At 43.8% G+C, this 13,586-nt stretch overlaps 1 protein-coding gene across 24 annotated transcripts in view; it reads left to right on the top strand.

Moving 5' to 3' along the window:
• The window catches only part of scrib (scribble planar cell polarity protein), a 65,922-nt gene that overhangs the window by 42,609 nt on the left and 9,727 nt on the right, over positions 1-13,586 (top strand). For 8 of the 24 annotated variants that reach the window (XM_071484832.1, XM_071484818.1, XM_071484827.1 and 5 more), the window contains 17 exons: positions 1,072-1,320; positions 1,815-1,925; positions 2,060-2,353; positions 2,669-2,857; positions 3,337-3,456; positions 4,121-4,177; positions 4,740-4,796; positions 5,423-5,503; positions 8,679-9,098; positions 9,999-10,070; positions 10,217-10,270; positions 10,875-10,928; positions 11,170-11,292; positions 12,003-12,113; positions 12,494-12,547; positions 12,771-12,938; positions 13,373-13,532. In XM_071484832.1, coding sequence (XP_071340933.1) covers positions 1,072-1,320; positions 1,815-1,925; positions 2,060-2,353; positions 2,669-2,857; positions 3,337-3,456; positions 4,121-4,177; positions 4,740-4,796; positions 5,423-5,503; positions 8,679-9,098; positions 9,999-10,070; positions 10,217-10,270; positions 10,875-10,928; positions 11,170-11,292; positions 12,003-12,113; positions 12,494-12,547; positions 12,771-12,938; positions 13,373-13,532 — 2,374 coding nt within the window. The remainder of the gene's footprint in view (positions 1-1,071; positions 1,321-1,814; positions 1,926-2,059; positions 2,354-2,668; positions 2,858-3,336; positions 3,457-4,120; positions 4,178-4,739; positions 4,797-5,422; positions 5,504-8,678; positions 9,099-9,998; positions 10,071-10,216; positions 10,271-10,874; positions 10,929-11,169; positions 11,293-12,002; positions 12,114-12,493; positions 12,548-12,770; positions 12,939-13,372; positions 13,533-13,586) is intronic. The other 16 variants (XM_071484829.1, XM_071484837.1, XM_071484819.1 and 13 more) reach the window with 15 other exon arrangements.

Below are 13,586 nucleotides of genomic sequence, written 5' to 3'. Positions count from 1 at the left end.
GCTTTGCTGTCCTGTATGTGCTGCATGTTTTTATCCATTATTGTGTCACTCACTGTTACTGTAAATCCACTGATGATGACTCCTCAAGTGAAACTGCTCCTTTTTAAACCGTAACTCTGCTTTCTCCTGGGGTTTACTCTCCTGTTTCCTCCGGCAGTTTCTCTTTTGTCTTTTTCTTCTCCGTGTCTATTTGTAGGCTTTTCCTCTCTTTCTCGCACACTCTCCCTCTGCATGCTCACTAATGCATTAAGTGCATCTCCTTGCCTGCTTGGTGGTGGGGATGGTGTTGGGGTGGAGTGGGCTGAGCCTGTCGGGCCGCTGCCATGGCAGACTCGTGTTACCATGACAGCGGCCGCGGTAGCGATTCAGCCGATGGTAAGAGCTGGTACTGTCGGATCAGTGCTGACCTCTGCTTGTCACTTTGGACCAGTATTGTACAGTTGTTATGATTGTGCATGCCTGAAAGCTTCTTTTAACTCTATAAAAGGATGTGAACAAAACTAATGATTAAATATTTTCTTAATGACAAAGTTGCAGATGTGCAAGGAATCTCCTGCTTGCCTTTGTTGACTTAAGATCAAATGTTTTGGACAAACTACATACTGTGTGTTTTTAAGTAAACAAGGGCAAGAAAGAGTGGGAAAGTATTGGACTGGTTGCATTAAAAGATAGCAGGACAAGCACTAATACACTGATTTTAGGGAATTTCATGGATTTTTTTAAATGTGAAAAAATAGCTTTGCCTGCTCATAGCCTCTCTCCCTCAGGGAAGCTCTACCAGCTTAAATTGCCTGCAGCAGCCTACTGTTACCCCTGCTCCCCCTTTTTCTCTGCCTGTTCCTGTTGCTCTGTGTAGGTGTTGGGTTCTTCTTCAAATAACAGTACTCACTTTGGTGCACTCACAAAATCTCAGTGAATTAAAATCAGAGTGTGGTAGTTGCCAAATAAATCTTCAGAAGTAGTTTTGAGAGATGAGATGTAGAATCTGATGAGAGACGAATGTGGCCAGTTGGCACTGAGAGCGTCCTGGTGGGCTGACACCCTCCGTGGTTGGTTTTACTGTCAATCCAGATCAATGGTGTAGACATGACAGAGGCCAGGCATGACCAGGCAGTAGCGCTCCTTACCGGCACCTCCCCCACCATCGCCCTCCTGGTGGAGAGAGACCTGAATGCACCAGGGGGTTCTCCGGGTCAGTCCCGGGCACGTGCCCACTCCCCTCCACCCCCAGAACCCTCAGATTCTCCCGACCAGGAGGAGGAAGGCCTCTCCCTTCACGGGAACCACCTGAGTCGGATGGAGGACGAGTACCCCATCGAGGTGAGACAGATAGAAGTGACTTCAGTGCTTGTGCCACGTTGCTTTGTAGTTTTATTAGACCATGCTGTAGAAGCCTCAATGAAGCACCCAGTGTTAATGTTTGTTTGTTTGGCCCCTGGCTCATCCTTAATGCTGTCCAGTTCCAGAGAAGATGGTGCATGGTATGAAGGCTCGGCCTAATTCAAATAATGGTTTACTATAGCTTGTAGCCTGATCATACCAGCTGTATCATCCCCAGCAGTCAATAATGCAAAGATATTGCTATTTAGCTGCTTAGAGCAGTAGAAAAAGGTTTGTTTGTGTTTGTTAGACAAATTATAGAAGTAGATAGATGAAGGCATAACTGCTATAAACAAGAGGGTCGGTCATGAATCTGTAAGTTTCTGTATGTCTCCCGTAGACTTTAATTGCGACCTGATGTGTAGTTGAGTAACTTTTGTTGCATTTGTTAAAATCTCTTTTCACTAAAGTTTTCCTACTTCCAATCCCAACAGGAAGTGATGCTGGTAAAGTCCGGGGGCCCTCTTGGCTTGAGCATCGTGGGAGGCAGTGATCATGCCAGTCACCCATTTGGCATCAATGAGCCCGGGGTGTTCATCTCAAAGGTATTATTGTAAAAACAAAATAAATTGTAAAGTTACTTGTTTTCCAGATGTTTTCTCATTCCCAAAAGATGTTGTATTATTTCCACTGTTAGTTTGGTTTGCGTCTCACTTCCCATGCCCGATCTCATCATCAGGTGATTCCTCATGGTCTGGCATGTCAAAGTGGACTACGAGTCGGGGACCGAATATTAGAAGTGAATGCCATTGACCTGCGTCATGCCACTCACCAGGAGGCTGTGCGAGCCCTGCTGGCCAACAAGCAGGAGATTCGTATGTTAGTGCGGAGGGATCCTTCACCGCCTGGGATGCAGGAAATTGTCATCCAGAAGCAGCCGGGGGAGAAGCTTGGCATCAGTATTCGTGGAGGGGCAAAGGGTCATGCTGGAAACCCGTTTGACCCCACGGATGAGGGAATCTTCATCTCAAAGGTACTACAACTTTGAACTTCTTTTTTTCATTGTTAAACATATATAGGCTTTTTGACCACATTTGAAAGAGCTGAGTACAGTTATAGTAATAGTAATATGAATTTTATAATTTGAGGTCTGGCTGTTGACTGTATGAGAATAAATTAATGTGTAAAAAATTTACTAGGTAAGTTTTTAAGTCTGGTGTAAAAGATAACATTAATGGAGTAATGCATGGGCCCAAAATTTACGTATTATTAAGTTAAGACAGGCAGCATTCTCATTAGCCACGTCCTGGGTGAAACCACCTGTTTTTATTGGTTGACATTCTAACAGGTGAGTTCAAGCGGAGCAGCAGCAAGAGACGGCCGACTGCAGGTCGGCATGCGGATCCTGGAGGTGAACAACCACAGCCTGCTGGGGATGACGCACACAGAGGCAGTGCGAGTGCTTCGTGCTGTGGGAGACTCTCTGGTGATGCTGGTGTGTGACGGCTTTGACCCACACAAAGTTGCTGCTGTAGAGGTGAGACCCCATGAGGAGGTGGATTTGGACCTTTCAGAGACACTAAAAGGAAACAGTACTGTACAAACTGTAAGTTTAACATGCTTAAAGAATGGATGTTAATCCCACAGAATGAACTAGAATCACGTCTAATAAAACGTCTAATATTCTTGGTTAACCTGCCTATTGCTTTCTCAATTGATTAATTACCTAGTCTACATAATGTCAGAAATGAAGGAAAAACACCTAAATAGTCCACAGTGATATATGACAAAAAAAAGCACAAAATCTTCCCATTTGAGAAGCTGGAACCAGAGAATATTTGTTTATCATGACCGCTGCTTTTAAAATTACCACAAAAAAAAAAAAAATTAAATCACCAGTTTTACCAGCAGTGCTGATGCTAAATTATTTTTTTGAAAGTTGCTTACTGTTTTAAAAAGTACTTTTGCAATTTAAATCCAAATTTTAAACAAAACTCTGTTTTGGTCTATTTCCAGGCATCTCCTGGCATCATTGCCAACCCATTTGCGACAGGCATTGTACGTAAGAACAGTATGGAAAGCATCTCTTCTATAGACCGAGACCTGAGCCCAGAGGAGATGGACATCATGCAGAAGGTACAATAGAGTTTATACACTGATTATTCTTCATATATCAACATATTTATTTTTATAAGAACATGAGGTTAGTTGCTAGCACTCACTGACTGTTTGTATGGAACTTACTGGATGCACTATTAAGGCTCCTCAAAGCTCCCAGAGCTTACATAGAACAGTGCAGAGCTTTGGTTCGTACACAGTGCAGTTTGGTATCATCCAAATACCATTCAAGTCAACACATGAATCAAACGTTTTGTTCAGCGATTCCGTTGCACCACCACTGTGCTTCCACAGCAGTTTGGTGTAAGCAGGTGGAGTGGCGTTTGACTCACTGCAGCCATGCACACCACACATACCCATCTTTCCAGCAGAGCAGCCAGAAAGCGCCAGCACAGTTGTTTATTTTGCCCAGATTAGCTTTTGGGAGGCTGCCCGTACTAAAGGAATGTAATGGCCTGGTGGTTTATCGAATGCTAGTTTTTGTTGTTGCTGCACGCTTACAGCAGTTTTAGAGGTTTTGGTTATACAACCTTTATCAGAACACACACAGGTGAAATATAATTCATATGTAAATTTCATTGATTTGATTTACTCAGGCCAGCGGTGCTTTCACTAACATTTACAAGATGACTAGTAACCATTTCCTGGGATTTTAAGGATCTTAAATGTTGCTCTTCTCCAGGAGTCAGAGATGGTGAGAGAGACATCACAGTGGGAGCGAGAAGAGATGGAGAAAGTGGTAAGTGAAACTGAAAATCCGTTGCTCTTGGGGGAAAGCTAGAGGTAATTTTATTTCTGTCAGTTCAGCAGATAGTTGACAATACAGTGAGACAAGAGAATTAAATTTTTTGCTACGAACTAGCTCAGAAAAAATGCCAAACTCGAGGCTCAGGTTTGTCTGTTATCGGGTGAATGAAGCTTCTCCTCTGCACCCATGTGGGTATTGTGTTTGACAGAACTATTCCTGCAATGTCCCGCCTTGCATGCTTTTTCTGCTCCCATAGCTAATGAATAGAGTACTTTTTAATGTGTGTGGATTCTATCCTTTCTTTCCCTTCTGTTTTTCTCTCATCTCTCCTTTACCTTTTTGGTGTGTTTGGTGTGATATGAAATCATCCAATCATCCCATCTCCATATCACCTTCTGCACTCGTATTTTTCTCCACTTCACCCCCTGTAACACTTCCTTCCTCCACTGCAAATCATCCATCTCATTTCACCTCTCATCGCATCACTGTGTGGCTGTGTGGTTGGGTGTCTTCCCTTCTGTACTCTCCTCCTCCCCTTCCTTTCTTGGTGAAGGAGCGAATGCGCTTGGAGCGTGAGGAGGCAACTCGCCTGCTAGAAGAGGAGACTGAGGTGAGACACTCCTCAACGGCAGGTCCTCAGACAAACTCTCTTGTCTGTGCAAAACGGCAGCTTCACCACAAACGCCACAGGATTTTACCTTGCTACCTATCCCTGGATTATTTTTTTAATCTTCTTTTTGGTTTTCTTATATAAATCTCTAGCTTTATTCAGACTGGCTTAGTTTTACTGGAGAAGGCCCGGAGTTACACAAACAGGTGTCCAGGTGACATAAAGGTAAAAACACCAGGCTCAGGTTTGGATTCTGTATCATCCAGGCTGCCCTAAAGAAGCAGCACTTCTTCAAGGACATATATAACCTCTGGTAAATGCAGTGATTTCTGAAGCTCTTGCAAAGACTGGTAAGCAAATAGCTCTTGATGCTAACGTTGGCTATGTTGCAATAGCAAAACTCACAAATAGCTCCTTTTTAAAATAACAACACATGTTGGGGAATTTCTCTAGCCAGTCTACATTTAAAATAGAAGTATGGATCCTTAACCTCACAGGAACGGTTCTCTACGCTTCCATACACGGCCTTTCCCAGTCAAACTAATTCATTTTGAATATATGCCTGTTGTGTAATGGACCTCAGCTTAAACCTGCTCTCACCTCTGTTTATATTTATTTCCCTGTAGAACATTGGCACTGGACCTCTAAAACTTGACTACAAAACCCTGGCTGCGCTGCCCACCACCAGTCTGCAGAAGGTCAACAGGGTAAGTGTCTCTGTGTTCTAATGTCTGAAGACAGTAGGTGAAGTTTTGTCACTAAATCCTTTTACAAAAAATGTTGGTTGTACTTTTCAAAAGAGGGCAGGCTTCTCATAAAAGGCTGTTTCCTCTGAGTTGTGAATTGCTTGTATTTTTGTGTGGGCTATGCTGGAAATGGCTCAGAATAGACTTTGTCATGGAATCCCTCATGTTTATGTCTGTGGAAAACTCTTGAGTGACCCGTACCCCACCAGTTGCCACTCCAGGAGCAGGAATGTTAACCCCCTCCACGTGCATAACCCCCAGTCAACATAACGGACTAGTAACCTCAAGCTCCAAGGCCAAACCCATACAACATATCAAGTCAGTGTGATGTAACTGTGTCCTACATCGATTAACGAGAGCAGATGTGACCGACTTAGATTGAAGAAATAACACGAAGACCAAGGAGTTTGGAAAAACAATGTGAAGACTGACGGCATCTGGAATCAAGACCGGAAAAAAAAAGACAACTGAAAAGTGTATATATACAGAACAAAGGGAGCATGGCCAAAGGGCAGGCACTGTCCTGGTTAAAGTAAGTGTGTAAAGGAGAGGTGGTGAGGAGGGGGAAGGGGACAGCTGCCCACTATCAACCGGCCTCTCCTCTGTGATATTTTAAACCTGCATCTGGCTCAGAATTGGATGAGGTCTCTTGGGTGGGTGGGGCACCAGACAGAGATGGGGGGTGTTGTCTAAGAGGAACAGACAAGTGTCTCAGTTTGAGTTCTCAAAGTCCTCGGAGGAGTAAGTTTGAGTGGACATACAGAGCTGTCCTGTTACCGTCCTACAGTGAGTATAAAGCTGCTCAGGGGACAAGACTGTTTCAGCTTTTTTGTTTATCTTTCTACCCCCGTCTGTGATTCTCTCTTGGTCACTCTGAGTGTGTGTCTGTGTGAGGAGTGAAGATGTCATTATTTTTGACTTGGCTTTAGACCTGAGTTCTTTTGTTTGCAGTACAAGACAAGCTATTGTTCCTTTTATAAGCATTTAAGTTATATCATCTATTACAACATGTAAGTTGTTTAAACATCAATGAGAAGGCTATAATATCTTTATTTTTGTGCCGTACTTGTGGATCTCAGGCCTGTGAGGTTGTCAAGCAGAACTTTCATGCCCTGTTCGTGCTCAATACATTAGAGCTGGATTTGCTGCTCCAGCACACGTGATCCTGCTCAAACTGTATTGTAGTGACCCACTAAGGCTGCCTTCAAGTTCATACTTAAGTTTTTTTTATTATTAATTAACAGCAGAGATAGTTGTTTGAAATGTAGGATTAGAAGCTGATCAATTTTAACCCAGTTTGTGTTTTATGAACCTTTATCACATTAGGCAGAACGCTGTGAAGAGTCATGATTTCATTGGATCTTTCTGGTGAATTCACACCAAAATTAGCTGTTTTATCATTGAATTAATGTGTTAAAGGTTTTAATTTATCTTGAAAAAGAATGAGTATGAGATCTAAACATTGTTAAAAGGTTACCATTATTGTTTCACATAAAAGGTAAAAAAGACATTTATTCAGACATGAAGTCAGCATGTTAAATTGCCATCAGATTAACATAAAGGGGAGTATTTCTGAGAGGGGCTTAATATTACAGGAGCTTATTGTGCACTCAGCCCCAGTTTGTCTCTATCATTTTACCAATCAAGTCACCGAGTGAAGAATATGATTCTCTGAAAAATAAATCCCTGGCAATCTTTGAAAAACCCAGGAGGTTATTTAACATTTAGCACCACTCACTGCTGTTCTGAAGGTATATACAGAACGTCCACAGACTATTCATACACCCAGATTCATGACAGGACAGTGTTGACAGTGCTTTTTACAGTGATTAATGTTACTTAGAAAACTATTTGGCTAAATTTGTTACTGGAATTTCAGCCAGTCAAAACTAAAGACTACAACTGTATAACTGTATAAAAGTATCAGTTCAGTTCCCGGCTCCTCTGACTCGCAGCTTTTCCCAGCATGGCTAACTCAGTACGCTGGCATGCTGGTGAGCTAGCAGCCTCGCTTTCCTGTGTCACACCAGAGCCCCAGCTGTCCCTCACAGTCTGTGTCGGAGCCAAAAGGGCACTCGTTCACATTCCATCTCACTGACCCTCATCACACCACCGACTCTTACAGTCAGCATGCAGAGGCGCATAAGGGCTTCACAATGCTCGTATTCTCGGTCTGACTATTCTGATTATCACCTTATGTCAAAGTCACGTCTAATAAATTGTAAAGTAGTTTGCATGCTTGGTTTCCCGGATTGTCTTGAAGGTTTTTGTGTATTTTTAGGGTGTTCAGTATGGAGAAAACATGACACCTTTTACGTTTGTACTTAGAGTATTAGGTTTCTTCACATGGGTTGGTTCAAACATTGTGTATTTTCTCCCCTCATGTCATCAGCTGTCTGCCTCATGTCTGTTAAGTACAGTAGGAGCTGAAGGTGTGCTGGAGCCTGAACGTCTCGCTGTTCTGATAATATGGTTATTTAAGGCAGAGGCCAAGAGCCTGAACTGCAGTAATGAGTCCAGTGGCTTACATCACCGGTTAACAAGATGAGCAGTGAGAAACTTATCTTAAAGGCTTCAGGAAAGATTTAGTGATGTGAGTAACTCTTCAGCAGCCAGAGGCTCATGTGTCAAGTTTCTATTTATAAAACCACAAAATAAGACAGCGTTTGAATTTATTTTTGGGCTTTTATTTAGTGGTTTGTAAGAGGTTACTTTTATCATTTTATTTCCCAAGATTAGCAACTTTTCTCTTTTTGATGTCAGTGTAAATTGAAGACATTTTAGGGGCATTTGTTCAGTTTTTAAATTGTGGTGAAACAATGCTTTAGTTTTTTCCCCCTTAAACTCTAGCTATGTCGTAGTGTTCCCAGATCTCAGCGCTTCCTTTTGGTGGAAACAGTTTTATTATAACTGATTGAAATAATAGACACTAGAGGAAAAGTTTTAATAAACCAGGATTTATCTCCTTGTTGTGAGCCTGCTTTTTAAGTTTTTAAAACTTCCACCTTTTATTCTTTTACCTTCAATTAGCGATCATGTCCTTTGTGTGAGTTGGAGTGAGTGAGAGAGTGAGTGGAGCTTTTTCTCTCTTATTCCTTCATTATGTCTTCCCCCTTTTTCCTTTGCTCCTGTTCAGTTCTCTACTTCTGTTCCTCTGACTGCTCCCATGGAGGCCCCCCTGCAGGCCCAGTATGGAGCCCCTTTAGAGCCTCTGGGCTTCAGCTTAGGTCACCCTACAAACCCCCTCAGCCACATGGACCCCGAGTCCTGCCCCAGTCTAAACACAGAGCACGATTATCTTCTTGGATCCCAGTTCTCCCCTAATGGGACCTCCACCGCTGACAGTGCTGGCTCATCAACAACCATTAATTCAACAACATTTGCACCTGAAGAAGAGGAGAACCTGGTGGACTCTCAGCCTATCTGCTTCAAAGAGAACCCTTTCTTGGTGGCCAATCGCAAAGGAAAGGGCCTTCCCCCCGGAGAGCAGATCCTGTCAGGGCCTCCTGTGGGCTACGGGAGACAAGGCCAACTGCAGCCATGGTTGTTCAGCAAGGCAAGCCGCCTGCCTGAGTGTGGTTTGGAGGCAGCATGGTGTGTTACCGCACACAGTTTGTTGTTTTCGCTTTATTGTGTCCCTTGATATGGATCATGCATTTTGCATCCAGACTCTATGCAAGCTTTAACTTCACAATCACGCTCATGATCCAAGAAATGTCTTTCACTTGTAACATAGGTTTTGGCTTTTTTGATTGATGTGTATCTAAAGCACCACAGAGTAACAAGTATGCATAGATCTGTTAGGATGTTGAGCTGCAACAGTCACGTGATTGACAGAAAATTAATCTGCAACAATGTTTAATTATTGTTTTGATTCATTTTTAAAGAACAAATTGGCAACATTTTTTTTTTTTTTTTGAATTTTATTTTATATTAAGTAATTAATGAATCACTCTGTCAATCTTTGATTAATTGAGAGTAAAAATAAACAAAAGTTGCACTTCTGAAATCAAATCAAATCCCTGCAGGTGGATTTGTCAAGTTTAGCATGAGTGTGGTACAAAGGTTTTCTGACAGTGCAAACGTTAATGGGGAAAATATTTTTTCTCTTAGGAAGTGTGTCCAGGTTTGTGTGTATTAATCTCAGTGTAATAAGGAGCTGAACTGCTACGTGTTTGCTGTGAGCACAGAGCTTGTGGCACCTCGTGAGGTATTTGGGCCCATAGTTCATAGTCAGGACCGACTGGAATGTGTGTCCCAACAGCTGCGACGGGGGTCATAAGTCACGAGGGAACACGACCCACACAACGAACAGAAAAGTGCATGTTTATCTGCAAGAGCCTGTTGTTGGTTGAATTTACTGGAAGATGAATTTACTAGAGGACTAACCGCACACAGTCAAAGTAAGAGCTGCTGTTAAGTGTGTTTATGTTTTTTTTTTGGTCTGATTTTCCAGGCTCCTTCCTCTGACTTCACCAGGACGGACAGCCCAATCAGGGAAGCACCCTACTCTCCCACTATCCAGCCGGTGAGCAGCGTAAACACCCACCGCTCCTCTCTATTATAAATCATCTGGTTTCATATCATCTCTTTATTCTTTTCCATGAGTCACTTCCAGCACTATAGAAGAGGTATTTCACAGGTGACCTTTTTGACCTTTCCTCCCACCCTTAGCCCAGCCACCACTCTTCCAACAGCTCCCTGTGCTCAGGCAGGGAGACCCGCTTCGTAAGTGGGTCTCTGGCCCTGTCTGCTCTGGCCTGGATTTCTTTTAGCACATGTGTCAGCTGCTCTGAGCCCTGCACCTCTTAATAAAACACAGAGACTCTATAACTAGTTCAGCTATCGTGTCTGTCAGTCTGAAAAGCATGTGACTGCCTCTCTGTGACCGGCTGATTACTGATGCTTTGCCTCATGCAGACTGGATGTGCATTCATTAGAGAAGCAGGTTTTTTGACCGATTGTCCTCCATGACTCTAATTGATCAGCTGTGGCTTAATATTCTCTAAAAGGATGATAACAAAGTAAGAATTCAGATTTTCCTTGAGTTAAGTTATCTATCATCAGTCTAGTTTAAATATTATGTATATACTTCGTAACAAAAATTAAGGGTTTAGTTTGTGGCAAAGAGCCCACAATTAGAGATGAAATTGGCTCAAGGTAAATCCTTGTGGTGTTGCATTGCTGGCCTGGCATCATCCTGAGGAAACTCCAACCGTTAAAATGTAGTGACTGTCGAAAGTCAGACAGAAGCTGGAAATCCATGCATTTTTATTTCATTGTCATTTATTTGTTTTGTCATTTCATTTTCTTTTTATTTATTTATTTGCAGGCAAACATTCATTACACCTCCACTCCCACTGCCAAGGACAACACCTCATCATCAGTGAGTGTCTGTGGAGCTTGAAACTAAGCCACTCAGAAAATGAGTTAACATAGTAGAGTCAGACTGATACACTGAAATATTTCAGACATTTTCATCTTAAGACATTATTTACAATAATTTGGTACATTATAGTTAATAGATAGACAGACTCCATTTCCACCATTGACTCCATTCATTCTGAGTTGTGTTTGATCCTAAAGTTTTACATCTTTGAATCTTCATTCATGTGTTTTCTCTCCAGACGCGACCGGGTGCCATCCAGCCAGTTGGCCGTGTGCGGCCAAGTACCTCCCCCGCCACTCCGGAAGGCCACAGTCCCAACCCCTTCCAGCATGGCCCCTCCCCCTTCAACTCCCAGACCTCTGTAAGACCCCTCACCACCACGTAGGGCTGGTTTCCACCAGTTTCAGCTCTGTGCCACATACTGTGACTGCACAGCCCCAAAACACTCAAACGGTGTCCAACAACAGCACAGCAGATACAGATAATGATGGCACAAGAATGATTTTGTTTCTAAATGAGACTAGAACCAAAGAAAGGAAGACTTGTATTTGAATTCACAGGCGAGCTGCGTCTGTGCAGGTGCTGCTGTGTGTGAACCCCAGGCACACCTGGAGGTTATCGGTGTTTGAACTACACCTTAAAAACGGAGCATCCCACCCGTCTCTGAGCTCCTGAATCAAACATAACTCTTCATAACTGCAGCTCTCCGAAATGTTCACTCATTTCTTCTTTTGGCCAGCAGCACAACTGAATTGGTGAATAAACCTATGATTTCATCTTGCATCCTGATTATTTTTTTAACAAGGTGCTCATACACGGCTTCGAACTTTCCAAGCCCTACTGTCTGTCTTTCTCTGGCATACTCCCTCCTCTCTCACATGAAACCAGCTGCCATGCTGTTCACCTGTTCTCCACAGTCTTCTTCAACTTTGCTGGTTTTTTTTCATAGTCTACCCTCTCCTCCATGTCCGTGTCTGTCTGTCCTCCCTACCTCCTCTTCTTCCCCTCGCCTCCTTTTACCATATGGACTACCCCATCCTCCATGCCCCCCCCCCATCCTCCCCCCTACAGCCTCGTGCCCCCTCCCCCACCTCGCCTGACGAGCTCCCCATGAATGTCAAGCAGGCATACAAGGCGTTTGCCGCCGTGCCTCGCTCACTGGCAGTGCTGGAGCCGCCGCAGGTAGGCCATGCTGCCCGGACTCGCCCGGGTCACAATGACACAAGCATGCTCTGCTGATTGGTTGGTCTCGCCCCGCCCTCCTCCTGACTGGAGCAGGCTGTCCTATAAGGAGCCTGCACCCTGTCGGGGGGCCTGTGACGTGCTGTGACGTGTGGAATGCCTCCATCGTTGGTTTTTGTACTCCAGTGCCATCATCTGTCATACTGGTGTTGACTCTGATCCATTCGTCCATCCATGTGTGGCTCGTGTACTAATATTCAATCCTCTTCTTTATATACTGTATCCCAGCTGCTAACCGGTCTGCCTGCTCTGTATCTGTCTTCTCCTCTCTGACGCTCCTTTAGTTCATTAACACTCTCCTTATTTCTTGCTCTACCCAGCAGGACCCGTATGGTGTGAGGAACAATCTGCACCCAAAGCAGCCTTCTCCAGAGGTGAGTACACATGTCGACCTAAAAATAAGCACAGCTGCCTTCTGTACTGTATTGTCCTGCATATAATAGAGCTTCTGTATTTACAGTTAGTTTGCTCTAAAAGGTTTTAGGAAGCCAGGTAAACCTATCAGAGTTACAGACGGCCTCTAGATTCTAGATATGCTCTAAATGTACTGTAGTTACTTAAAAAACAGCCTGGTGACACCCTTTGTGGCCTTTTCAGCCTGAGTTGAACAACGAAGTGTTTGATGATGACATAGATGGTCAGGAGGGAGTTGGTAAGGGTCTGACCAGCAAGGTCTCCCCCCGGCCCTCCCTTGCATCTGACCGTCGGGAGTATATGAGCCTGGCAGCAGTGCCTCGCCTCTCCAGGCCTTCAGTGGACCTGCAGGTACCCACCGCCTCCACCACAGCTGGGGCAGCCCTGTTCTTCTTCCGGGCTGTGGTGAGCTTGGCTTGACCGGTGGTGGTGTCTGTGCTCTCTGAGACTTGGAGTCAGCCGTGCTACTTCTGTCAGTAATGGGACTGCCAGTTAATTGACCTTAAATCAGCTCAATGGTGCTGGGTTCAAATTCAGTTTTTTCTCTTTCTTCTTGATCCATGATACTTTTTTCTGTGGCATCTCTTGTGATAGCCCCTGCACTTTTGTCTAATGGCTCTGCAAAAATGCAAACAGTAATAAGAATCAACTTTCAAGCAGCAGATATTGGCATTTCTCTTGGTGTTCTCTCATTTGTGAATATTTCAGGTGCTAAGATCTCAGCATTTATCTATTTCTAACTCATCATTTTGCATTCTTCCCCTGATTTTCTTGTAACCGGACAGAGTCCCTCTCCTGGTGGTAAGGACAGCCCAGAGCAGCGCTCTTTCAGGGACAGACAGAAGTATTTTGAGATCGACGTGAAGCAGCAGACTCCTGAAAAACCCAAACCTCGAGTCTCTCTTGTTGGAGAGGATGACCTAAAGAAAATGAGGGAGGAAGAGGGTATGTGTCCTCCAGTGTGTCTCCTTGAACATCCCTTGCTAATAACTAACAAAA

The sequence above is a fragment of the Trachinotus anak genome, unplaced genomic scaffold (assembly GCF_046630095.1).
Source record: "Trachinotus anak isolate AG129_WGS33_773 ecotype Australia unplaced genomic scaffold, CSIRO_AGI_Tana_v1 ptg000009l, whole genome shotgun sequence".
Taxonomy (NCBI): Eukaryota; Metazoa; Chordata; class Actinopteri; order Carangiformes; family Carangidae; genus Trachinotus; species Trachinotus anak.
The sequence above is the reverse complement of the archived record's forward strand: the minus strand, read 5'-3'. Positions and strand labels throughout refer to the sequence as shown.